Source organism: Rissa tridactyla, chromosome 14 (genome assembly GCF_028500815.1).
Source record: "Rissa tridactyla isolate bRisTri1 chromosome 14, bRisTri1.patW.cur.20221130, whole genome shotgun sequence".
NCBI classification, from domain to species: Eukaryota; Metazoa; Chordata; class Aves; order Charadriiformes; family Laridae; genus Rissa; species Rissa tridactyla.
Window position 1 is genome coordinate 7,020,705 of NC_071479.1, and position 24,776 is coordinate 7,045,480.

Consider the following 24,776-nt stretch of genomic DNA (forward strand, 5'->3'; position numbering starts at 1 on the left):
GGGACAGAGATTTGGGTGGGAAGCAAACATCAAAAAGTTAAAAATCATATTTATATTTCATTATTTCATGAAGACACATACAGAACTATCTGTAAACACACAGAGACAGAGAATCACAGGATTACATGAAAAAAGAACTCACCTCCTCTGAACCACAACCAGCGTGCGTCAGCACTGGCTAACAGCGCTGACTGAGCACCGTCACCTCTGTTGTCTAGAAACATGCTCTTCAGCTCACTGCAATTCACGACCTTGAGATTTTTTTATTTCTAACGCAGTTGTTAAATCTCTTGCTGTTTTGTATTGTATCTCGAAACAATCTTAAGTTGTAAAAACTCCCTCTCCCTAGGCAAGGATATTTTTAGACAGCACCATGGGTAAGTGATTAGAAAGTAGTGTTAAGCTTTTTTCACAGCTTCTCTGTCTATTGGAATTCTAGTGAGATTTCTAATATACTATTCCATACAAAAGGAGCATTAACAGAACCGCCGCTGGCATCTTGCACAGTCTGCTTCGAGCTATTTGTTCCCCACCCCCCAGCTGTACTGCAGACTAGCTCAGGAGTAACTGGAGAAGAGCAAAGTCCTGGATAACGGGAATTACTGCAGGAAAATTAATTCAGAAGCAGAAACATTGTTAAAGTCTGGTGTTTCAGGGCTCTCCTCTTCCTTGTGGCTAACAGGGCCTCCCTCAAATCCCAACTGCAGGAAATGAACAAGTCCTGAATAGCTGTTTTTCAGCAGGAGACATTTACAACTCAGACAGACCAAAGAGATGGAGGATGGATACAAATATTAGCTGAGGAATTCTCCAAGGGCAGCTCCTGGGAAGACAAAACTATACCTGGTCTCCTGAATCCACTGATGGAAAGCATTAGCATGCTGAGCAAATTCCTGGCGCAGTTTGTCATTTTCTTCCTGCCTTCGCTGTTCCTTCTGCAGCTCCAGTTCACGTTCCTGAGAAATGAACAAAAACAATTTCAAACCAAGAAATAATGTGATTGACCTCATCCTGTAGTAAAACCCAAAAACTAAGGGCTGCATACCAGCACAGGTCTGATGCTCAAAACAAGACTGACGGCTCAAAGAGTGTCCTGGATATCTAGACAAAATCATCTAAGATGACAACACAGAACACTCCTACTGGAGTTTTGAGAACTGGAATTGAACCAGCAGTGACTTTACTGCTGTCCTTTACATGGACATTAAACATTTTATAGTTAGGAAGTGAGGGACAAGGGCTTTGTCTTTTGAAAGACCACAAATGGAAGACAAGTTTAAAGCTAACGGAATTTTTTCTTTGCTCCCAAATTTTGAGATATTTCAATCTGTAATATAGTGACAAACTCTTGTACTGATTGTCTTGGAGGACAACTTCCAGGGAAGACTCCAGATTTTGTAAACTATGAAGAGAGTCTCTCTTTCTCTCTGACTTGCCTTGATAATTTTCTGCAGATTCCTCCAGGTTTCTTCAAGAGCCTCCATAGTAAACCACGTATATGGGTTGGAGGCTACACGGAAGCTCTTGATCTGGCGATCAAGCTCTGCCAGCTGGTTGAAGTCAGCTTGGGCAGAGCTAAGTGAAGAACGGAAAGCATCATGAGCTTCTCGCAGGGCTTTGATTTCTTCCAGCGAGTTACAGCGCACAGGATCTGTCAGGTCCTCTTCAGCGTTCTCAAACCAACTGTTGAAGGCAGACGCCTTCTTAGCAAAAGTCAGGAACAGATCCTCAACCTTGACAAGAGAAAACAATCTTGTTATTGTACTGCATAACAATTCAGTTATGCAGTAATGCAAATAATTCTATATGAGTTGATCTGGAATTAACTTGCATCAGCGAAGGTTTGCCTTTAATACTGATTTCTTGCAAACATTTCAAATTCTTATGACAAGTCTCCAGGATGTCCATAATCATTAGCTGCAACTGAAAAAGCTGCAGAAGTTGCAAGCACTGTATGTTTTTTTCAAAGAGAACAATTAGATTTTTGTAGCCCCGTGGTTTGTCCACTTACCTTTCTGAAATGCTCCTGAGCCTCCAAGAGTTTCTTTTTCCTGGCAGCAGAATTAGCAAGTAGCTGATTCCAGCGTTTCATCAAGGACGCGTGCCGAGCCTCAATGGCCTTTGACTGGATATGTTTGGCTGCCAGCAGCTGGTCTTTCAGCGCAGTGATGTTTGCAATTCCCTCCTGCTGGAAAGCCTGAAGTCCAGCATCAAAAGTTTCCTGAAGCATTAAAAGAACAACAAAATATTTTATATTGTATTTTTATTTAACCATTCCAATATCCTGCGTATATTTCAAACATAAATACTAGATTCTTCTGCATTCCAGAAGAGTTCACCTGTTCTCTCCACCACTTATGGAGAGGAAGCAGCATTAGCACTAACCTGTTTGGTGAGTAGCGTTTGCACAGAAGAGAGGTCACGTCCATAATCATCTGTCTTTAGACTGTTTTCCTTCTCACCTATAAAATGAAACAAATTCAGTAAAAACGTCAACCTCTATCTCAAACGTTCCCTCTATTCCAAATCAGCTTACCCCAAAAGCATAAATCAGTTATAGCACTGCTAATTACTTTGGGTTTAGGTCAGCTCGTTACAACAGCAAGCTAGAAGCTATTTGAGATCTTTCAAAATGAAGGAGAATTTCAGTTTCTTTGCGCCAGGGTACTGTGCCCCAATATAGAACGTACCTATCCATGACTCCACTACATCTGCTTTCCAGTTGAACTGGAGGAAGGCAGAGTTCTCATCCAATTTGGCTTTCCTCTGAGCTGCTGCTTTCTCCAGATCTGATACCTTGCCTCTGAGGCCCTTCATCTTGGCAGTAATGTTCTCCACGTGGTGATTGTTCTACATTACAGGAGAAAAAAAAAATTCACACCACGTGATATTAAGCTCTTCCAAGGCATCTCATAGTTGGTGACAGAGCAAGGACTTCAACTGAAGGATTTTGTTCTCAATGTACAACCACTGTCCAAGCAATAGCTCCGAAAGCAGTTAACACCAGCAGCTTATTCAGCTGCAAAAAATGAGTAAGGGCTCTTTTCAGAGAGATGACAAGTCAGTCCTCAAAGAAGAGTAAGTCTACTTTGACATGAAAGTGTCCTGGGTAGCCTTTGAAGGTTTATTTTTCTTTACCAGTTTATGCTCACCTTTTTAATGAGATCCTCTCCGTTAGTACAAACATCGTTCACTCTGTCTTTGTGGACAGTAAAATCAGTCTCAAATGCTTCGTGCTTTTTCAGCAAGCCCTGCAAATACGAGACACAGTCACTTTTAAAAATAATTTCTCAGCACTTATTAAAATAAAAAAAATGAAAATAATTTATTGTTATAAATCAGCCAGAAGAAACTTTTTCTGACAAGAACTATTAATCTTAGCTGGTTGGCACAACTTGCTGGTTTTCTGTGGAAAAAAGGAGACTGATATTGACTTCCAATATAATTCAGCCATTCGGTTTAACCAGGACTGTCCATCAAAGGTCAAGAGATGCAAAGCTACACCAAATTGTGTCATTTCTACAGGAAATAATACACTTGGGATGCTTTTATAAAATGAATTTTTGTTTTTTATGATGTAGGCCTTCAACAGGAGCCAACAATAACCTCTAAATTGGAAAGACAGTTAAAGAAAAGGTTTGTTATGCTCTAACCAACAATAACGCAAGAAGAGCAACGAAGAGCTGACAACTTTCTCCATACCTGGATAGCAGCAAGGGTGTCCCCATAATCCTCACTGGCTACCAATGTCATTTTCTCATTGATCCAGGCTTCTTCTTCCTCAACATTTGCTACAAACTGCTGGTACTCCAGAGACTCCTCTAGACGCTGACCCCTGTGCATGGGAAGAGAAAGGTAAAATTAGCCCCATTGTTGGCCTATGGCTTTAAGATATAAAAACAAATTACAGCAGCAGAAAACCTAAGAATGTACAGAGACTGAACCCTAAAGATACGATCATTGACGCTTCACTCCTCCAGCCACAGACTGCGGTATCTCCAGCTCTAGAAATTCACTAGGCCACAAAGCCTGCAGCCACTGAAGGACTAAAATGCATCATTTTCACCCAACAGCTTCTGTTCAGAAAACCATCCTGGTAGCGGATTAAGGAAAGTTAATTTCAAGTCTATGGTTTCCAACTGGTGTGAGAAAAGGCTAAACACAGCACACCTCAAAAAAAGACTCACGTTTCTACTGAGGACCATTATCACTAAAACTCTTTTCAATAGTCTCCTAGAGCCTGTCATCAGTGACATGTGCTATTACATCACATTACTGACTAACGGACCCATACCCTAAAAGCCTGAAACTCAATAAATCTGGTCATTACAAGTCCATGCAATGCTTTTAATTAATATTGGATTTTCAAAAAATACATCTCACACACCTAGCAGCTGCCAGCTGTTTCAACTCTTTCCAGTGATCCACAAACTGAGCCAGTCTCTGCTGGATCTCCTCCTTTCCAATCGTGTTATCATCCGAAAGCTTCTTACCCATGTCTAGCACACCCTGCAAAGCAGAGAAACACAAAGTTAGTGGAACATCACTTGCTCGCTTCTTACGCGCTCTATTTGGATTCCAACAAAACCTTTTACTGGCTTTCATATTTGCCACGAACAAGCAAGATGTTACTTACAGAGAAATCTGCCAAGAAGAGAGGTGTTTACCTGGATAGCAGGTTCGTGGGCAGCTAATTCTGCTTCTAAGCGCTTGTGTTTTTTCCTAAGGTTCTGCACACCGGTTAGGTCTCTGCCATAGTCCTCTGAGCTAACCAACAGTTTCTTCTCTCTACGTTCAAGAGAGAAGAAAGATAAAATTTGAAAATTACTTCTATAGGGCAAACCTGACAAAAGAAAAAAGACTGCAGATAAGGAAATGCTTCACAGAGCACAAAAATCTTGTATGTAAAAAATTGTGTACATGAGTTATCAGCAAACAGCAGCTGCCTTCCGGCAGCATGTTCAGGGGTAACGTGTGGGGGAAAGGAAGAAGGCAGCAGAGGGCCTATCATTTCACTCTGAAGGACAGAGTTTCTCTGTACTGTTTGCTTTCTATGAAGATAGATGCCTTTTGTAAAGCTTACCTGCTTTTGTCCTTTTTTTTTCTATTTATTTATTTTACAAGCTGACCAAAAAGCACTCTAATTTGAATGATTTCTATCAGGCTCACTTCTTTTCCTCCTCCCAAGATACTAAAACCAACATGGAAAGAGCGTTTGATTAATTACTACAACTGGCTAAAACACAAAAAGTACTTCAAACTGAAAAAGTAAGGTTTGAATTTTTGCTAGGAGCTTTCCCAAAAAGACTAGAGTCAAATTTCAGTTATCTGGTCCGGGTCTAACCAGCATTGCTTTTTCTAGTACAGACCTTTCCTTCTTGGGGTTTGACCAAAGGCAATTGTAGATAAGAAGCCACACCCAAACTAGTGCTAAAGCCACTTTGAGTACAGTTTTCCTTGAATGGGGGGCAAAGGTGATTTCTTGTAGACACACAGACTCATGGAAAAGGCAAGTTATAAAACCACACTACAGACTATGAATGCTGTTAGCAAGCTGTCAGTAAGCACATGCCCCCATGCCAGAGCCTTGAACTTCCAAAATACACACTTGATCCAGGACTCCTCATCATCCATATCGCGGAAAAACTGATGCAAACGGTGGGACTCGTTCAGCTTCGCACGGCGGGCAGCTGCCATACTCTTAATCCTCTGGAAGCGCCCATTAATGGTCTCACGTTTGTCTTTTACTTGGGATGTATCGAAAGCACTGCTGGTCATCAAACTGTCAGCCTGACTGTTCAGGTCCTTCAGACGATCCTGGAAACGTGGGTGAGAAAGTGTGTGAATTGCTTGGATCTCATTTCTGTGTTTGCTACGTCAGTATAAAAATCACAATCTGACTGCTTGTGCAGAGTCACAGTTTTTTATTAAGGAATCATGTTTCAACAGGTATATGACTGCAGCACGTATTGAAGTGGTATCTGTAGGATTTGCTATTACTATGATTTATCTTCCAAAACTAAAAGAGAAAGCAATACCTCATGAGCAGATATATCAGCTTCCAGTAACTGGTGTTTCTTCAGAAGGTTGTTAACTGATGCCAAGTCCTTCCCATAGTCTTCAGATGCCAACAAAGCCTCCACCTGGGGGTGGGGAAGGAAAAAGGGGATAGAGAACGAGTTGTATTCTCACAACAATGATAACGTCTTTAGAACTGTGCAAATTAATTCTCTCCTCAGTTTTCTACAGCGTGGATAAACCTTTGCATCATCACCTGTTCAATTCCTAACGTATTATATGCAAATATGCTTCTTCTCACGTTATTGTTTATAAATAATAACATAAGAACAGCCACAAGATTTTTAGTTGTAAAAAAGATTTTTTCAAAATAAATCTAGACTTGCTCAAAGGCGGACTGTGCTCCACAAAAATCTAACATCAGCAAAGGGAATAAAAAAATTAGAAAAACAAGTCTTACAAGTAAATAATCCCAATCTCGGTTACCTCTGAAAGCCAGAAATCAAAGTCCTTAATTCCAGTATTGAAATTCTGTTGCTTATTAGCTTCTTTCAGTTTCTGACTCTTCTCTGCTGATTTCTGTACCAGGAATTGCCATTGATCAGCCAGGGCAGCTAGGCGTGCCTGTTATAAAATGGAAAAGATAAATGCTACAAATGAAAAACATAAGTTCTGATAAATGCAAAACCAGAATAAGGTAGAAGTTTGGCTGCCGATTCCAGGTACGCAAATTACACAGTCACTATTTCATGCTGTCTGGCCATAATTCAGTTCAACTTTTACATCCTGATCACAGGATCAGAAAACTTCTCACCCTTGAGAATGAAGCAGAATGAGTACCCTGATTTCTACTGCATAGTTGAAATAGAAGAGCTTCTACAAAACAAGATTTGTTTTTGAGGGACACTCTCCTCCCCCAATTATCCGAACAGTTCTCAAAGCAAAAACTAAGCCAATCTTCTAAGACTTCTTGTATCTACCTTCACAGCATCCTCACTGCCAGCACATGCTCCTCTTTCAATCAGCGAGTTCCCCATATCGATGACTCCGCGGATCCGATCTGCATTGGCGTGGAGCTCAGCTTCGAAGGCTTGGTGCTTCTGGTGCTTGCTCTGAATATGACAAAAGCAAAACTGTTAGAGGCTGGACAAAGGGCTCCTAAATTGTTCTCATGTGCTGAGAGGACAGCAGAAGAGTTGTGGACATACATAAAGATGTTTTACATAGCCTGATCTAGAGAAGTTCTCCCTCTCAGTAAGAATACTTACTGCTCACTCAAATAGTAACTCTCATTAATCTGGGTAACCATCAAGCTTCGACCTAGCAAAACCGTCCGTGAGCTGATACGTGTAACTCAGGCAACATCTCCTGCATTTTAGAGATGCCCGTGCAGCATTCCTTGCATTAAGCTTTGCTGTTACTCGAGTCAAGCTTTCTTGTTTTCAATGCCATCACCTTTGAAAAGCAGCAGTGTTACATACCCTACTCAGAAACACAGCAGATCATCCCTTCTACTCCTGTAATAATTTCACAAATTTCTATTTCCCTTCCTAATCTATAGGTAATTAAATTAAATCACTGCTGCAGCCTATCTGCTTTCTGCACAGTTTTGGTATTAGTCAAAGTTATACGTGGCCACATTGTATATTAAAATAATGAATTAACAACCAAAAATCTCTACAAAAATAACTGAATTTTTTGTTAACAATTTTTCTCTGCGGAGTTGAGAGCACCATGAGAACAATAGGAGCCTTGGTGTGGGAGGAAGTATGCAGTTCTCTCTCATATATACATGATCCATCCACCCACCAGGAAGATAACAATAGCACAAAAATGACGAGACAGAATTTACAAGTATTAACTGGAAGTGCTAGTAACAATGGACATGGGTATACAATGCCCTGAGAGAATAGAATGAAAGGAAATGTTAGATTAAAAAATAAAAGATGGAAAATACTATAGCGCTGGCATGAGAAATTCTGCATGAACTGCTTCATTTTGGGAACTGTTAATCCCGAATGCTGAGATCATAAAAACGTATCCTTCAAAGCTACATTTACCAACATGTAAAATTCAATTAAAAAGCTGCCAATTGCACATCTCCATATAATTACCGTGACAACAAATCCCAGGCAATATGAATGGGTTAATATAAAATTTGGATTTTTCCAACAACAACAAAAAAAATTTAATATACCACAGCCTAAAGTGACAAACAATGACTCTTTCTTTTTTTACTCTAGTGCACTTCCCCCTTCTTTGTTCCATCTTCTCCTTCCATATATCCTCATTTTATTCATCTTCTTGGATTCTTACAAGTCCTGTCAGCTTTCCATCTGGTACATATCTCTTTATGGAGCGTTCCTTCTCTATTATTCCCTTCTGTGCTGCAAGAACTAAGCTATCTAGTTCTATCATTTTATTGAATCCCCCATCTTCAGCATTTGATTCTATAAATGCAAGCTAACAGAATTGGCATTTTGTGTTGTGTTAAATCATCGGCACGCCCGATCCAAACAGGCCCAACAGCCACATTTCTGAAAGAAGACAGAAACCCAATTTTCTATGGGCTAACTCCTAAAAAACCCACAAATTAAACAGATCATGCAGAACACCTGCAAAACGAATACATAAATAAATGATGCTGAATAGGCATTAACAAAAAAGCCACACCCATAACATGGAGATCAATAGCTGTACCTGGATGTAGGTCAAGAACTAATAGAAAACAAAGAGATTGCATGAACTGATGGACGGAGCAACAGAGTGCGACCAGACCTTGTGCTCACACATAAGCTATAGAAGGAAAACAAATTCACATACCAGTGCTAGTCCAAACTACTTACCAGCAGTTTGGAAAGCTATAAAACAGATTGAGAGAAGTAGTTCAGTGCATTCATACTACTTCATAAACCAGTATTAAAACGTAAGAGGTAATTTTAATTAGTTATTCCTTAATACTGAAAAATAAATAAGATTTCCCATTTTAGAACATAAGACAGAGATGAGACCCAAGAACTCCATTTCCTTATTTTATTATCTAGATGCTGGGAGAGAGACAGAATAGCTACTCAGGGGTTTCTTCAGGAAACTTGCTGCTGCAGATACCACATATCTTATTAATTATATGCATCAATAATTACGAAGTGAGTTCTATTTTGGGTCTCCTTTCATGCATAATGTAACTTCCATTTTCTCCTTGTTAAAGGGAGACCATGTCCAACATGGTGTATAATTCTTTATCACTGAACAAGAATTCCTGAGCACGTTTTCAGAGTATGGCTTTGCAAAGTTAAAAATTATATTTTCATTTTTGAGCCGAGAATCATATTCACCTGAATATTTGTGGGATCCTTATATGACTCATCACTTGCAGTTTGGAGCTTTTCACTGATCCAAGCTTCTATTTCATCCACATCACGACTGAACTGCTGGAGTGTCTGAGACTCTCCTAGCTTCGATCTCTTTTCAATCATTTGAGCTTTCAGACGAAGCCACCTGTATGGAATTAAATATATATGTTGAACGAAAAACTAGGACTGCACATGGCATCACGTTTAACAGCTACAACATGTTGCCAAAGAGCATTCTCTTTCAGTCAGGATCTGCATCCCACCTAACAGGGCAATACTGACCTGTCCAGAACCTCATTGCGTCTGTTAGCAATGACTCCTTTCGCATAATGATCAGCAGAGATCAGCTGGTCAGCAAAAGACTGTAAGACAGCAATTTTCTCTTCCTATTAAAAACAGAAGCCATAAATTAGAAATGAGATTCCTTAAAATCGAGTGATGAGCAGGGTGTGAAATGGAACAAGACTTTTTTTCTTCTTTAAATATACATTATTGTACATGTGACTCTATGAAGAAAGTCTATCTTCCACAGGACTGGAGATTCTAACTTCAGAACATCTTCACCTGTGGCATTTAGGAAAAAAGTGTCTTTTGGACCATAAGCTACAGCAGTACTATCTCAATAAAAGTAGGCAGCTTTCTTTTACAAGAAATTGAAAAGATACCTTTTTCTGTTGTAAAAAAAAAAAAAACAATAAAACAAAACACACACCCCCCCCAAAAAAAATTTCATTTTCAAATCAGTAAGAGATTTACACAAATACTTGCCACTGTTCCTACAGTGCTTGTAGGCAATACGTCCCTGTCTGCATTAGCCACTTCTAAACTGCTGCTGCACATCCCAAACAGCTGAATATTTAGAACTGAATTTTACAGTTCTATAGTAGTAACTTCTTTTGCCAACAACCTGCATAAGAAAAACTAAACTATTTTCGCCTTGCTTCAGCTACCCTCCTCACCTGGACATTGATTGCCTTATCAAAATCTTCATGTTTCTTGATGAGTGCCTCCACACTGTCTAAGGAATCTCCTTTATCTTCTGTATTTAGGAAAGCCTCTCGGGCAGCCATCCAGTTTTCAGCTTGTTCACAGTCCCGATGAAACAGCTAGGGAGAAAAAAATCCAAAGCATGAGAAAGACAGAGCAAGAGCACTGCTCATCGTTATGGAAGAATAAACTTTCTTATAAAAGGAATTATTTTTATTTTTTTTAAGAAATGCAGCAGAGTACCTGTAGTTCTAGGCACTGGTCTAGCATCATTCTGCGCTGGACCCAGGCCTTCTCTAGGTCTGTTCGTTCTTGATCTAGAATATCCAGTTTCTCCTTGATCTCCGGGCTGGCATAGTGTCCATGAGCCAGAAGTTGTTGCCCAAACTGTTCAAATGCCTGGAAGGTGCCAGCCCTTGCATCTATTTCAGTGCGGTGCTCCTGCAAGGTACAGAGACGCATTATTAAATAATTAGACAGCAGAGCTGGAACTGATTTATTTTTGGAACTGTAAATGGAAAGCGTGAGAAAAAGAAGCATTTGTTGATGTTTACAATACACACTTATCGTCTTTCACATACCTGGTGCCTTTCCAATAACGCTTCAGCTCCAGTCACATCCTTTGCAAGTTCATCTGAGGAGACCAGGCCCCGGATTCCATTGATCCAAGACATAAGGTCCCTGTGAACACACATTAATAGAGAATTTTTTTCTCCCTCTCTCAAAATAAGTCAGAACAGGAAAAACAGTCTTTTTTTTTTTTGAACCCTCTCCAGAAATATCCCTGTGGAACAATAATACCACTACTAATATACCAGACAGAGGAACTGGGGAGGAGGGGGATGGCAACTTTACCTGAAGTCACTGAGGAAACGCTGCAGGTCATGAGAATCTCCAAGCTTCTCTTTGCGCTGGTCAGCACGTTTTCCCAGACTATTCCAAGCCTGATTCAACTCAGTGCATTTTTCCTGGAGATCTTCAGCAGATTCTGGATGTGACTGGATCAGACGCTGGGCAGTTTCACCAAGAGAATTCACCTAGAAATACAAAAAGGGAAATAAACACAGTGAAGGCAGAAACAATCTTTTCTGTAGTTCGATTATTTCTGATAGCTAAAAAGCAAGCTTTTGGTTTTGTCCTCGCAATCTCACCTTGTCTCCAAGAGCTGCCAAGTCTCTCTCAAAGCCTTCATGTTTGCGCTGCAGAGCCTGCACACTGGCTAAGTCATGTCCATAGTTGTCTGTATTTAATGCTTGATTCTTCTCCTCTATCCATTCTTTTGTTTCATCAGCATCTCTGATTTGAGCAAAGGGAAGGCAAAAACAGAATTAAAATGGAGGTCATACTAAGATCTCCATTCTCTAGCAGGTCCCAATTTACAGAGAAGCTCACATAGTTGATGGTTCTATTAAGTAATTTCCCAAGATAACGCAAGCAAACTTTGGCAAAATAGGACAGTAGTCCAGACCTCCCAAGCCCGCAGCAGTTCATGCTTGTGTGCTAAAAAAAATAATATTTCTTTTTCTAGGAAGAATATAAGGAATTCTTGTTGGACCACTGGTGGTCTAACTTCCACTGAACAAGCTGGGGGTTGAAGTATAACTTGTTTAGAATAGGTCCCACTGTGTTTTAGAACTCCTGTAAAAGTATTTTACTGAATTAAGACCAAATATGATACAAACACCTCACCTGTGGAATCTCTGGACTTCATGGGCACTGCCCAACAGCTGGCTTCGCTCCTCTGCTAACTGCTGCAGAGATCTCCAGCGTTCGTTCAGCTCCTGCAAAACAAAAAAAACCCACTGATACTGCAGACCACAGTTTTACAGCACTTCCATTTACTCAAGAAACTCTTGTGCTGGACTCACTGACCTTTTAGGATGTCAAATAGGAAACTTTAGTGGACAGTACCATTTTGTTCACTACGCTTATGTGCACCTTCTTCATTCTGCTAACATTTGCAAATATGCCAACAACCCCTTCTTCATCTCCATTCTTATAGGCTTTATTTCAGGGGTCTATTGAGAATACTGACAGCAATGCTGGAAGATTTCCTAAAATAGCCATGCTTCTTTCTAAATGAAAAGTCAAGACTGGCCTATCGCTACAGGTGAAGGTTACCATATTCTGCTTAATTCCAGAAGAATGCACAAATTCAAGTAGCCTAGTTAAATAAAATCATTTTAAGAGTTTCTCCTGAGATTTAAAACCAAATGATTTTACATATATAATAAGATATTGGTATAACCTGAGAAGCAAATGCTGTATATGTCAATACTTCTTTCAATAAGTTGATTCAAAAGGGTTTGTAAAGAGTAACGAAAGACAAAGACTATAGAAAGGGAAGGTAAAAAACATTCTCAGCTTTAAAATTGGCTCAGAAAAAGTTGTATTATTACCTTGATTGAGTTAAAGGTTGCCACTGTGTGTACCATCAAACGTGCAGACTGTATGAAAAGGCAGAAATAAAAAAAATTTGCATTAAAGTCAGCTCTAAGCAATCTGAGCCAAAAATCAGATGGAAAGAAAACTCCTTAAAAATCCATAACGACTTTGCCTAGGTCAAAAATACAGACTTTGTAACATACAATTCTACACAACGCAAGAAGAGAGAAGAACCTAGATTTTAAAGGCTTCAATGAAAACTGCTGAATTCTTTAATTTTTATACATGTCTTTAGAACAGTGTTTTGAATACACTGTTGTTCAAGATGAAAGAGAGAAGCAAACAATAAGAAATCAATGCAAGTAAATTACAAAAGCAACTACGAATAATTAGTTGCAATACCTAAGGTATTATAGATCAGGGTAAGAATAGTTAGAAATTTATGAGTGTGTACTCTTGTGTTAGTGTAAATTGAAACAACCAATAATAGTCTTAATAAGGACAGAAAAAGAGAAATTTTAAAGGCGACATTCAATAAGTGAATTTAAAAACCCCAAACATAGGGGTCATAGGGACAAAAACCCCACCTCCTAAATGTTTTAACTCTTCGCTGAGTTTTTGGCAAAATCAGCTTAGCAATTAATTCAGCTATTTCTAGATCATCATGAAAATTGGCAGTTAATTAGAAAAATAATGACCAGTTCCCTCCAATATGCAATCTACTTTTCTGACAATGATGGATTACTTGCAAAATTCATCCCTTTGCAGATATGCACAGAGAAGAACTTATAGTTTGCTAAGTTAACTCTGAAACTCCTAGGATTCACTGTACATGTGTACCATCTGCGCAAAAAAAAATATTAACAAAATCACCAATTCTTGTTGACATGGCTGCATTTTCTACAATGTAGTCAAAATATTGCACACTCATCTGTTTCTCCCACGTTCAAACAGCTTAAAAGATGTACAAGCAGCTTTAAGTCTAAGAGGGTGGATGTAAGACATGAAACATGGGAATGAAATATTATAGAGAAAAGCACAGCGTTGGCTAATGTCAAAAATATTCAAGATACTTTTGTGCATCAGCAGGTGACAGCTATTCCATTGTAAGCCACGAATGAATGGAGAAAGGCTTCTTCTAACTAGTGTGGAAAATGAGATAGAGACGAATAACTGAAAACAACGATACTGCTATACACATACAACATATTCCTTACTAAGGGAATATTAACATAAATGGCTTTGACTTTCAGGAACAAAAACATTTCTTTCTGCTGGCTACATAAAAAAGAGAATTCATGTCAAGTGAACAGGGACTGTTTCACATCTACTGACCATGTAATGCCTAAAACCATTGGTATAAAAACTGTAATCAGTCTTAAAGTACAAGCTCAAAACAAAAGAGTTTCGCAGCAGGGAGGTAATAAATGGACTGTTGGCAATTTCTATGGCTAGAGTCATTCTGCCAGAAACGTCTCTCAGTTATTCTCATTATCTTACCTGCAAACAGAGAGCTGACACAGTTACTTGACTTCACTTAGATGTCTTTTATTTTTAAAACAAAGACTAGTGCCTATATGACATTTTCATATATTGAGAGAACCTGCATGCAAATATATGAAGGTGAATTTCTGCTGAATGCTCAACAAATTTTTGTAACGTGCTTGTTGAAGTAAACAAGCAAACTGAAATAAGAAGTCACTAACCCTAAATCAACACCAATTCAAACACTTGCTGAAACTAGGACACCGTTAAAATCACTTTTTCAATAGTCTTTTAAAAAAAGGAGGGGGGGGATAAAAAAAGAAAAAAGGGCATATGAGAAGGTGCATGCTCTAAAAAAGACGATGTGTTGTATTTTTTGTTTCACTTTCCGGTTGTATGCTACTAAGTAATGACACCTACCTTCCAAGGAGAGGCTGTCTTAGAATCGGTTTCATCCTGTTTGAAAATGTGAAGAAACAACTTTAAATAGGAAGCAAAATCTAAAACCATCAGAATATACTAAAAATCTTTCAAAGTTCGCAATGTTCAATCTTTAACAGAATAAATAAATTTTTACAAGGAAGTATTTCTGTCATTTTGGGTTATCCTGCTCTGCATTGATTTGTGATGTGAGGTAGGATGCTCAGGAAATAAAGGGATCAAAGATAAGATAATCTTTTTACGTCCATTCAAAGTCATTATTGAGCTCCTTCATGGAAATGGACTACAATTAGGGCCGAACTTCTACTTGTACATCCCAAACCTGTTATAATTGCCAGACTATTTCAGAAATCAACACTTACCCTGGGCATCATACCATAGACTTCCTGCAAAGGAAAAAGGACAAACAGAAACAGCTTGTTATTATTTAATATAAAGTTTTTGCTGTTTTTGAGAATGTTTCTTCTATAAATTGGTTACCAGCAGGTCATTAAGCTAAATAGTGCTCACAAAACCTAAACGTGTAGCAGAAATGGGAGTTTGACTATTCAACCATCTGCAACACATCATCTTACGGCTCAGAAAATACACGAGCTACTTCCATACTGTGTTGGCACTGGATAAAGTTATTTACAGAAATAGCACAAGTATGTGAAAAGCTGGAAAAAAAATAGGTACATTACTAAAAGGAAAAAAAAAAAACCACAAAACTCCTCCACTGTAAACTGAGCTCTGTTTTATTCTCTTTTTCCCTAGCATTCCTCAGCATTTTTCCTGCAAAGAAATAAAGGCTGAAATTTCTAATTTATACGAAGCAAAGCTAATGCATGGATTCTCCATGACTTTTAATATTATTTAAAGACTTTCCGTTCCTAAAAAAAAAAAGGAAAGAAAAAAGCTCCAAATGGTGCAATTTGCTATAGCACTATTTAAAAAGAAACAATTCAAAGGGTACCCTTGGGGTGGTCACACTACAGAACAGGCATTAAGTATCTCAGGTTAGAATACCAGTATTCTCAGATCAGAGAGCAAAAATGAACAGTTAGAATCTTGCAATGACAAACAAAGCGGAAGACAACAGACAAAAGAAAGGAAGAAAGTCTTTTGCTTCTCAAGAGGATTGTAATAAGTCAGAAAAAAGTGGACCTGTTGCTGTACTGCTTGCACTTCATCTGCCATCAACCCTTCTGACTCCAGGTCATTCGCAACCTTGTTTATGTCCTTCAGACGTGACTCGTTAGCTTTTAAATCCTGCACAGAACAGTAAAATATCACAGCATTAACATTCACACAAGCAAAACATGTGGAACAAGTTGGCACACCAGGGGTGCCAAAAAGTACAGGGTTTGTAAACAGCAGGAATTCAGCACACTTGACCTTCACAGTCACCAGAGACTATACAATGCATGAGAATCTCTGCCAAGAAACCACAGCTGCCAGAACCGAACATAAATGGATTAAAGAAACACGCTATCGGAGTTTTCCACACAACAAAGTTAATTAACAATCAGGAATGGGATAAACTTTCAAACTGTCAAGTATATAACATTACCAACATGAAGTTCAAAAGCTATCATCCATATTACTGCATGAGTAAGCTAAAAGGCCAACTTAAAAAGTAATTTTACTATGACACTTAAATGCTTCCAACCAAACAGACTGTCAGAGAGCTTTCTATAAGGCAGAAAGGTAACCTCGTTAAAAAATTAGTAGTGGAGAAGTTGCACTTAAATTTTAATAGATAACACATTTTAATTTCAGCCATCAGCTTATTTTAAAGGAACTCAAATCCAGTAACTCCTATCATCCTCTCACCTACATTATTAGGGTGGCTCAAATGGTTTGTTAGCCAACTTTTAAAGCTGTAAACATGATAATGTCCACAGAACTGTCAAATCACTATCTTTTCCAACGTATAAAGTCAGGCATCTTTGCATTTCAGTGATCACTATCTTACCAAAGCAGACAGAATAAACATTATCTGCCCAAGCAACTCTTTCACACCTCATGCAAAGCAAAAAAATAAAACCATAATTAACCAGTGTTGCAAACATATGGAGAAAAAAATAAAACTGAAAGCCTACCAGCATTTTGAAGCAGAGAATTACTTTTCCGTATCTTGGGGAAAAAAACTCTACAGATGGAAACTAAAATGCATCTTTCCTTTCAACAAAAAGGAAGAGGAACAGCTTAACTGAAGGTTATGCTTTACACAAAATGCAATTCCTCCAAAGCCTGGAAGGTTCTATATTTGAATGTGTTGAAAGAGGGTTTCAGTTCTCTGGGAGCTGGGAAGCATGTAGCAACCCAGAGATTGTAACCAAACTGAAGACTTTTGAATGTAGGATTCTCTCTATCCTCACAAAACGAAATAAAAAAATGCATATATACCTTTTTATTTCCAAAGCTATACTTCCTTCTCAACTGTACTCAGCTATGAAAAATTATCACAGACGTATGATCAGAAAGCCTGAGGGCAGAGACCAAAACCAAACACACGCACTATGCAGCATTACAACATACCTTCTGAAAATCATCAAATTTCTTCTGTAGCACCTCAACCTGCTCCAGATCAGCACCTACTTCCTCATTTGTGAGTGCAGCTTCCTTCTCATTAATCCACTGTTGAAGCTCATTAGCTTCACGGAAAAGCATAAATTTTTTGCAGCTTTTTTCTAGCATGCCTTTACGTTTTTCTCCCAGCTCAAGAAGAGAGTGATACCTGGAACAAGCAGAAAAGGAAAGCAGGGGGCAGTCAGATTGAAGTGAGCAGAGTCACAGTAATTTACCAAGTACTGGTATCACCAAAGATGTGGGAAATCCCTGCAGTCTACACACTGTTCTTCTACAGAATTATATACTTGTAGGTGATTAGGTAAATGTAAACTGTGCGTGTTTCTCCTCTACGTGGATATGCACATCAAAATGAGACCTCCCACATGCAACGCTTCACTGGGCAAAAGCAAATCCAAATGACAGCTTAGGTCAGGGTAGGCTCTGAAACTACAGCACCACTCCAGTGCAGGAACGACCCCATAGGGTCTTACTTTCCGAGAAGTATTTTCCTACAGTGCATCAAGTTTGCCATCAGATTACTAAAATCCAACTAGCCTCCCAGCTACTATCGGACATAAATCGCTAGGTCTTACTTAGACATTATTCAGTGCAAAATATGCTGAATGTTTAAAAATAGGTGTTATTTCTTTGATGACACAACTATATTCAACTGGGAAATCCATAAACTTATTTCACGTACGCTGTTTTTATACCCCTAGAGTTCCCAAAAAATTTCTGGTCATTTACCTTAGAATAAATGCAAAGTAGAACCTCTAAAATATTTAAATCGGTTTGAACAGGCAAATAAACCTCAAAAGAGTAGCCATTTATTTAAAACCACACAGAAACTGATGACTCCTGTTTAATTCCTGGTAACCAACTAGACACAGACAATCCCACAAGACCTCTCCCAAGCTATTGCTGAAAAAAGCCAACAGCAGTTTTACAGTCATTTATACTGAATTACAGATCTCTTTAGCAAGGTATAATGACTGTTTTTAAAAAACCTGCATTCAGAAAAGCCACACCCTTAACACTAATTCTTACTGTTACCCAATTTTAAGTCTTCTGCAAGATGAGATATTCTGGCCGTATCTGGATGGGTTTTTTATATCCTGAATCAGATTGCACATTGGTCTACTACAGTGATCAACAGCAACAACTGATTCTTATTAAGCCATGAGGATATCCATTTTGATGTTATTAAATCAAACAATGTAAGACACCGCTGAGATACCTGCAGGGTCCTCAAGTGGGGAAACGTCAGCCTTACAGTGTTTTCATTTCCCACATTGGAGCACACAGACAAATGCTGAGCAATTACACCTCCCAGCTTGAAGAGTTCAACGAAGTAGTATTTTCCTAACCAATAACTCAAGAGATGACCAAGTCTGTTGAAGAAAATCCTTGATACCTGGGCTGTAACATCTATACATCAAACTGATAATCAACTCTAGATCTTTCCATGGAGGCAGAGACTTGTGGTTTCCTGCCTTTCCTGGTTTAAAGGCAGGACAGAAAGGAGCTAGGAATCTTTCGTATTAAGTTTGAATGGAAACATCTTACCCTGACTTGAATGAGCTACTGCATGCAGGAAAACACTGTTGTGATGCCTGCCCCGACTGCCGATGTTTGCCTCAGCGTACAATTTTAGGTATTAAATACTTGCGATGCTCATAGAGGATCGGGGGCAAAATTCCTTTAGAAGCAGACCTTCCCTCAAAGTTGCTTTGCAACACTTCAGAGATTAACATAACGCTTTCACTTTTGATTCTCAAGAAATATATTCTCTATGAAAAGACAGTCAGGCACAGGCAACTAACACTATTGCTTTGGATCTCCCAGCAACTTCCAAGACCATAATGCAAATTTGGTATTTTTTCCAGGAGATATGAACACAAGTTTGAAAATTAAGTTAATGTTACAATAAAAAACAATCATCCTATAAACTACTGCTTTTTAACTACCCATCACGAATGTTACTTTATATGATAAACTATGATAACCCCACCCTTCCCAAACTCTTAAGACATTCATATGTGACATAATAGTTGGTATATATATTTATATAAACAAACTAGTATTTCTACCTGCACCTCAGAAAATGCAAGATCTACTTTTTAAAGAAAATAGTCTAGATATCACTAAAGCCTACCTATTTGGTAAACAAAATCAGCATAATGGAAAATAACACCATCAACCAATTTAGCAGCACGGAGGTGACCCACAAGATAAGCAGCTGGCTGGATGGCCGGCTATAAGAACACATGAAACACATACCACGACACTCATCTAGACTAAAATAATTCACATTGCAGAAATTGCTTCCTTCATGTCTCTTTGGAGCAGCTTTACCAAAGAAAGAAACAGAGGGAGAATGAACAGTGACAGTATGGAGACAGCATGGTTTAGAAAGGGCTAATCCTACTCACAGTTCTTCGACCTGTTTCATACGCAGAGATACACTGCCGACTTCCTTAGTTATGAGAGTCCTGCACAGACAGAGGGAGCACAGCAAATGCATGCAAAAAATTAGTCAGATTAACAAAAATAATGAAAGCAGCAGCTCCATCCATGGGTTGTCTGTGGTAGGAGATGGTTAAGAGTTCACATTTAAATGGAGAAAATTAGGTGTCATTCAGAAGCAAACAAAGCAAATCAGACCAGGAGTACAATTCACATAAGGAAACCTCAGCAGTACAGTTAAACTCTCTCTATAAGGTCTCCCCATTTCCTGACCGTTGTGCCATGTGATTTTAAACTAAAGGGTGGCCCCCTCTCCTTGGCTCTAAAACAAAGCACCCCTGTTCTAGTTCTTAAAAATCAGCATCCAAACCCATAGAGAAAGTTACACATTAATAAAATCCTGAACAATGTGTCACAAATTTCCAGCATGCTTTCTTCTCACTGGTACAAGCTTTTTTTAATTAATTTTTGGGGTTGTTTCTTTTTCTTAATTCTAGAGCTAAAGCTAGTAATTAATTATTGTATGTCACTGTAATAACTGGTGACTCAAAACAACTGAGTGGGAAGAAATTCTGATGTAGAACAACAGTGTAGCTGCACAAACAGATGGGAGTATGCATAAAACTTTCAGCTTTGGCTTCCAAGTGGCTTGATAAGATGAGCCAGCAGCTCACAGCTATCACCCACAGCCCTTGCTTGAACTAATCTACAACTACCATGTGCTTTAGGAGGTTGTTACCAAGCAGTCATGCAGTTTTCTCTGTTTGCAAGGGTATGTTCCCCTTTTAAAAGGGAAAAAGAAAAAAAAAAAGAGGAAAAAAAGAGGGGGAGAGGGCACATTTCAGGCCATGTAATGGAAATAAATAATGGCACCACATTTCAGGAAAAAAGTAACATGCTAGCACCAAAGCAGTGGCAGCTCCTAAGGAGGTCACCTCCAGAGGCAGCCCTATATAGGGAGGGTACTGTACTTCATGTAACCAAATTTAAGAAAGCTTTTCAAAACAGATCACACATTAAGAAGTGACAACTACAAATACAAGAGCTGCTTAGGACAGATATAACTCACAAACAAGTTTAAGTAGTTAGGTACAACAACAAAAGGAACACATAAAATACTGAAGTCAGACAGTAAGTTGAGCTCTAGTGTCATGAGTTTTACAGTTAAAAAATGGGAAAAGCAACAAGAAAATTTAGAATAAGAACAAAACAACTCAATATGGTGCCCCTTGTAAAGGAGCCCCTTGTTTTGCTCCAAGTAATTACTCCCTAGTGTAAGAGGCATCAACCTAAACTTCCAGCATATGCAAGGCAAAGGCCAAGCCAGCAAATGCTGGATGGGTGTCTCATCTCATCAGTTAGATCTTACTGGTTGTCAATTTGCTCCTGTCGCAATGCTATGCTGCCTTGCTCTTCCAGGAGATTCTCTCGGGATGCAGACTGGGCAGGATCTAGTTTTTTCACATAGGCAGCTGGTACAAAGCCCTGACGGTCATTAACTTCAACCTTCCACCAGTCCTGGAAAGAAAAAAAAAAAAAGCAACTGCTGTGAGGCAAGCGCCAAGCATAAACCATGCTGAGCAACTGAAAGTTGCAAATTACAGTCTCTATTAACACAAGAAAAGCAGTGATGCTCACAACAGTTTGCTCTTTTTATGGAGATCATTTCAAACAAACTGTCTCGGAAGACGTCTAAGGTCTTACTTCCACTCTCCCCTTGTGTTTGGGTCAAAAATTCCTCAAATGTAGGGAAGTAAGTTTTCTCACAGACACATGCCCTATAGCGTATGTTGTTTATTTAACTTTGAAGAGCTGGCAGTTACAGAGGAGTCATGAAAATGAGCTGAAGAGGTACGCTAAAGTGCTGAATGGGAACATGGACTAAATGTGCAAATACTTTTAACTTCTTTGAATGCTTTTATTCAAAAAAACAAAACCAAAAATGCTCCGCAGAACACACAACACCAAGTGAGCCAATCAGCTCAGCAAACCAGAGGCAAAAGCATACCTTGTTGGTGCTGTTGAGTAAGGTCAGGATATCTCCCTTTTTCATTGTCACCTCCCGGGGACTCTTCTCTTGGTAATCATAGAGGGCCAGAACGAGCTCTTTTCCAGTTTCATCATCTGTGGGAGCAACTTGTTGCTAACAAAGAAGGAGCCAAGAGAAATTAGTTGTTAGATGTTTATTCCAATCAATGTAGTTGTCCTAAAAAATACTTCAGCCTTAGTTAAAGCTACTGTAGTGCCTTAAAATTATTCTTGTTGAAATAAATGTAATGCATATAGACTTATTTTAGGTGCTGTCTGGGCTCAAACCTTGAAAACCACCACATTATACTGTTTTCTTCCAAGGCAACACAACTGCCTGTTATGATTATAAAAACAGACCACTAAGTTTTTTGAGAAAAATCAAGTACAGTCTGCAATAAGTTCTCAAAACCAACTGTTATTAAGCTTTGTCTTTACCTTCTGCTGACCCAAGAATTTTACCAACATGATTAGCATCTTTCCTTACCCTGCATGACTGGGCCTGTTCCCTTAGCGCCTGTATGCTACTGCCATAAGCGGAAAGATCAGACATCAAAGCTTCATGTTTCTTCAAAAGAGCCTGAAAGCGAAAGATAAAACCAACATGTACACTTAGACATTTTACAAATACCACTCTGCTTGAAATATATACTTTGGCTCCATACACAGGGAATGTGGGGTTTTCAGAGCTGCCAGTCTTGTGATGCTCATGAGAATAACCACTTCTATTTATTCACAGGCTAGATAGCAGTCCAAATGCTTCTGGTGCTTTTCCTCTACCTTATCTCAGACACATTCCTTTGCTGTGACCAGGAATACCACCTATCACTCTGGAAATAGTGTTAAGTTTGAAAGCATGACTTTAAACTGCACTTCATTTTGATGAAATGTCAGTCAGCAGTGTCTGGGGCACGATGTTTGGCCACAGAATGATACTAGTAAAATAACTCCAGACAGAAAATTACTTCCAGACCAATGAACTGCTGAAAATCAGACTTGCACTGAAACACAACATCAAATGAGGAATTTGCTGATATTAGTCTCATTATACTTTACAAAAAGCCTATATAAAAAAAGAATGCAAATATAAAGTTTCCTCACAATTGGTTTAATATACCGAAGAAAAATTTTCATGTGCAGTAACTAGGACATAGGAAAAACTCATCTTTTGACCCTGAGCCAAAATGCAGCTTGATGCAAGAATTTTCTGCCTTTTTTGTTAAGAATCCCGAAATTAGCAGAGCTCCTTATTGTTATTATCACTGGACAAATCCTTGCTGTGTTTATGCAAAGCTGATTCAAACAACAATCTCAAATACCTCAGCAGAGTCTTCATCTTTTCCATAGTCTGTACTGCCTACAATGGGCTCTTTTTCCCTCATCCAGGATTCGGCCTCATTAGCATCAGCGAAGTACTGCTGAGCTTGCAGGGAATCCTCTAAGTCTTGTCGACGCTGAGATGCTTTAGCTTTCAGAGAGTCCCATTTCTGGTTTAGCTCATTCAATTTGATTTTCACATCCTCAGCCGCAAAATGTCCTAGGTAACAGAAACAGAGGGAACTGGAGGACTTAAGGAGACATTAAAAATACACACTAAAATCTTGAAAGTCACAGAAATTAGATCCGTTTAAACCTATGTAGCCTATTCTGACTAGAATAATGAAAGCACAACTCAGCTTGTCCTTTTGCCTCGGACTGGAATCACTGTACCTGTCAATCAAATTGTACTAGGAATGTTTGAATCATTAAGCACAAAACAAGGCACATAATAACATTTCCTCTCAATGAAGAAACAGGAAAGGTCTTCCCAGTGTCAGAGTTTTGATAACAGACAAATATTATTTCAGACAGGCATTCTGAATCCTGGAATCAGGGGAATTTTTTTAGCATTCTGGTGTTGAGAATACCCAGTCAGAAATAAAGATACACGCTTATTTAAAAGCAGGAATGACTCTTACTGTCTTTGTGGAGGATCATCTCTCACATCATGATTATGTAGCTCAGATACAAGCTTTAATAGATTTAAAAATGGAGAATAAATATCATAGGCACAAAGCTGTTGAATACAGGGCTCTCATCTGTTTGTCAAGAGCAGATGGAGATCTGTGAAAATAGTGACAGCTTCCCATCAAGGAATCTATTTTTATTTTCAGGTAAAAGAATGACCAGAAGTTCATCCTGCTAGCAGTTACCTCTCTATTGCTTGGATAAAAGCAGGCAGTAATTCTTAATTGTACAAGACCAGAGAACAAAGTCCAGCACAAAGACTTTTTATTTCTGAAAGAGAAAGAATTAAAAAACATCCGAGACATACCCTCTTCCACCATAGCATTTCCTTTCTGTGTGACTGCTTTAATGCGGGGCTCATGGCCTGCAATTTCTGCCTGCAAAGCCTGGTGCTTCTTTAGCAGATTCTGGACACCAATTAAGTCCTTGCCTGAAAGATATAAAATAGTTAATCTGCTAATTCAAAGTCACCAGACTAAACAAAAATGTCAAGGAAGCTGCAACCAGTGCTAGACAAACTTGCAGAGTAAGTACTACCACAATGGAGACAGAGCACTATGAAAACTAAGCTACCCATTGGAATTGTAGAAGTAACATAACAGTTAAAGAATGATAGGTGATGGCAAATATGTAACTCCAGGCAACGTTAATTACAATAAACGTTTCAGAAATTTCCAGGGAATGTTTCATAAAGAGAAAAGTTATAACAGAGCAATTCTGACATCTAAATTCTGAAGATGGACCAACCTCGGTTTGTTGAAGCTGCAATAGGTTCTTTTTCTCTAATCCAGGTCTCTTCATCCTCAATGTCACGGAAAAGCTGCTGCAGGCGAAGAGAATCTGCAAGCTTCTGCTTGCGAGCTACCATAGGATCCTTTAGAGCTTCATAACGAGCTACTAAAGCTTCTTGTTTCTTCTTGATATTGTCAGCATCAAAGTGCCCAGCATCTTGGAACTGGCGTGCCTGGATGGTAATGCCATCTATACGATCCTAAAATTAATTGCGCAACAGCATTATGGCAGAATTTCTGTAAGATGCCTGTGACTGAA

At 38.9% G+C, this 24,776-nt stretch overlaps 1 protein-coding gene across 11 annotated transcripts in view; it reads right to left on the reverse strand.

Annotated features, from left to right (window-relative positions):
* Nucleotides 1-24,776, reverse strand: part of SPTAN1 (spectrin alpha, non-erythrocytic 1) — a 52,452-nt gene that overhangs the window by 6,453 nt on the left and 21,223 nt on the right. For 6 of the 11 annotated variants that reach the window (XM_054220938.1, XM_054220939.1, XM_054220933.1 and 3 more), the window contains exons 17-50: nt 24,474-24,717; nt 24,034-24,156; nt 23,039-23,256; nt 22,207-22,299; nt 21,700-21,834; nt 21,061-21,209; nt 19,658-19,717; nt 17,193-17,391; nt 15,816-15,920; nt 15,032-15,055; nt 14,649-14,684; nt 12,758-12,805; nt 12,048-12,139; nt 11,510-11,654; nt 11,214-11,395; nt 10,940-11,039; nt 10,602-10,799; nt 10,331-10,477; nt 9,654-9,757; nt 9,354-9,516; nt 8,865-8,879; nt 6,999-7,130; nt 6,505-6,642; nt 6,039-6,143; nt 5,609-5,817; nt 4,668-4,788; nt 4,388-4,509; nt 3,703-3,835; nt 3,153-3,251; nt 2,691-2,850; nt 2,386-2,462; nt 2,012-2,221; nt 1,437-1,733; nt 844-956 (exon numbers count right to left, since the gene is read on the reverse strand). In XM_054220938.1, the coding sequence (XP_054076913.1) occupies nt 844-956; nt 1,437-1,733; nt 2,012-2,221; nt 2,386-2,462; nt 2,691-2,850; nt 3,153-3,251; nt 3,703-3,835; nt 4,388-4,509; nt 4,668-4,788; nt 5,609-5,817; nt 6,039-6,143; nt 6,505-6,642; nt 6,999-7,130; nt 8,865-8,879; nt 9,354-9,516; nt 9,654-9,757; nt 10,331-10,477; nt 10,602-10,799; nt 10,940-11,039; nt 11,214-11,395; nt 11,510-11,654; nt 12,048-12,139; nt 12,758-12,805; nt 14,649-14,684; nt 15,032-15,055; nt 15,816-15,920; nt 17,193-17,391; nt 19,658-19,717; nt 21,061-21,209; nt 21,700-21,834; nt 22,207-22,299; nt 23,039-23,256; nt 24,034-24,156; nt 24,474-24,717 (4,496 nt within the window). The remainder of the gene's footprint in view (nt 1-843; nt 957-1,436; nt 1,734-2,011; nt 2,222-2,385; nt 2,463-2,690; nt 2,851-3,152; nt 3,252-3,702; nt 3,836-4,387; nt 4,510-4,667; nt 4,789-5,608; nt 5,818-6,038; nt 6,144-6,504; nt 6,643-6,998; nt 7,131-8,864; nt 8,880-9,353; nt 9,517-9,653; nt 9,758-10,330; nt 10,478-10,601; nt 10,800-10,939; nt 11,040-11,213; nt 11,396-11,509; nt 11,655-12,047; nt 12,140-12,757; nt 12,806-14,648; nt 14,685-15,031; nt 15,056-15,815; nt 15,921-17,192; nt 17,392-19,657; nt 19,718-21,060; nt 21,210-21,699; nt 21,835-22,206; nt 22,300-23,038; nt 23,257-24,033; nt 24,157-24,473; nt 24,718-24,776) is intronic. The other 5 variants (XM_054220941.1, XM_054220934.1, XM_054220936.1 and 2 more) reach the window with 3 other exon arrangements.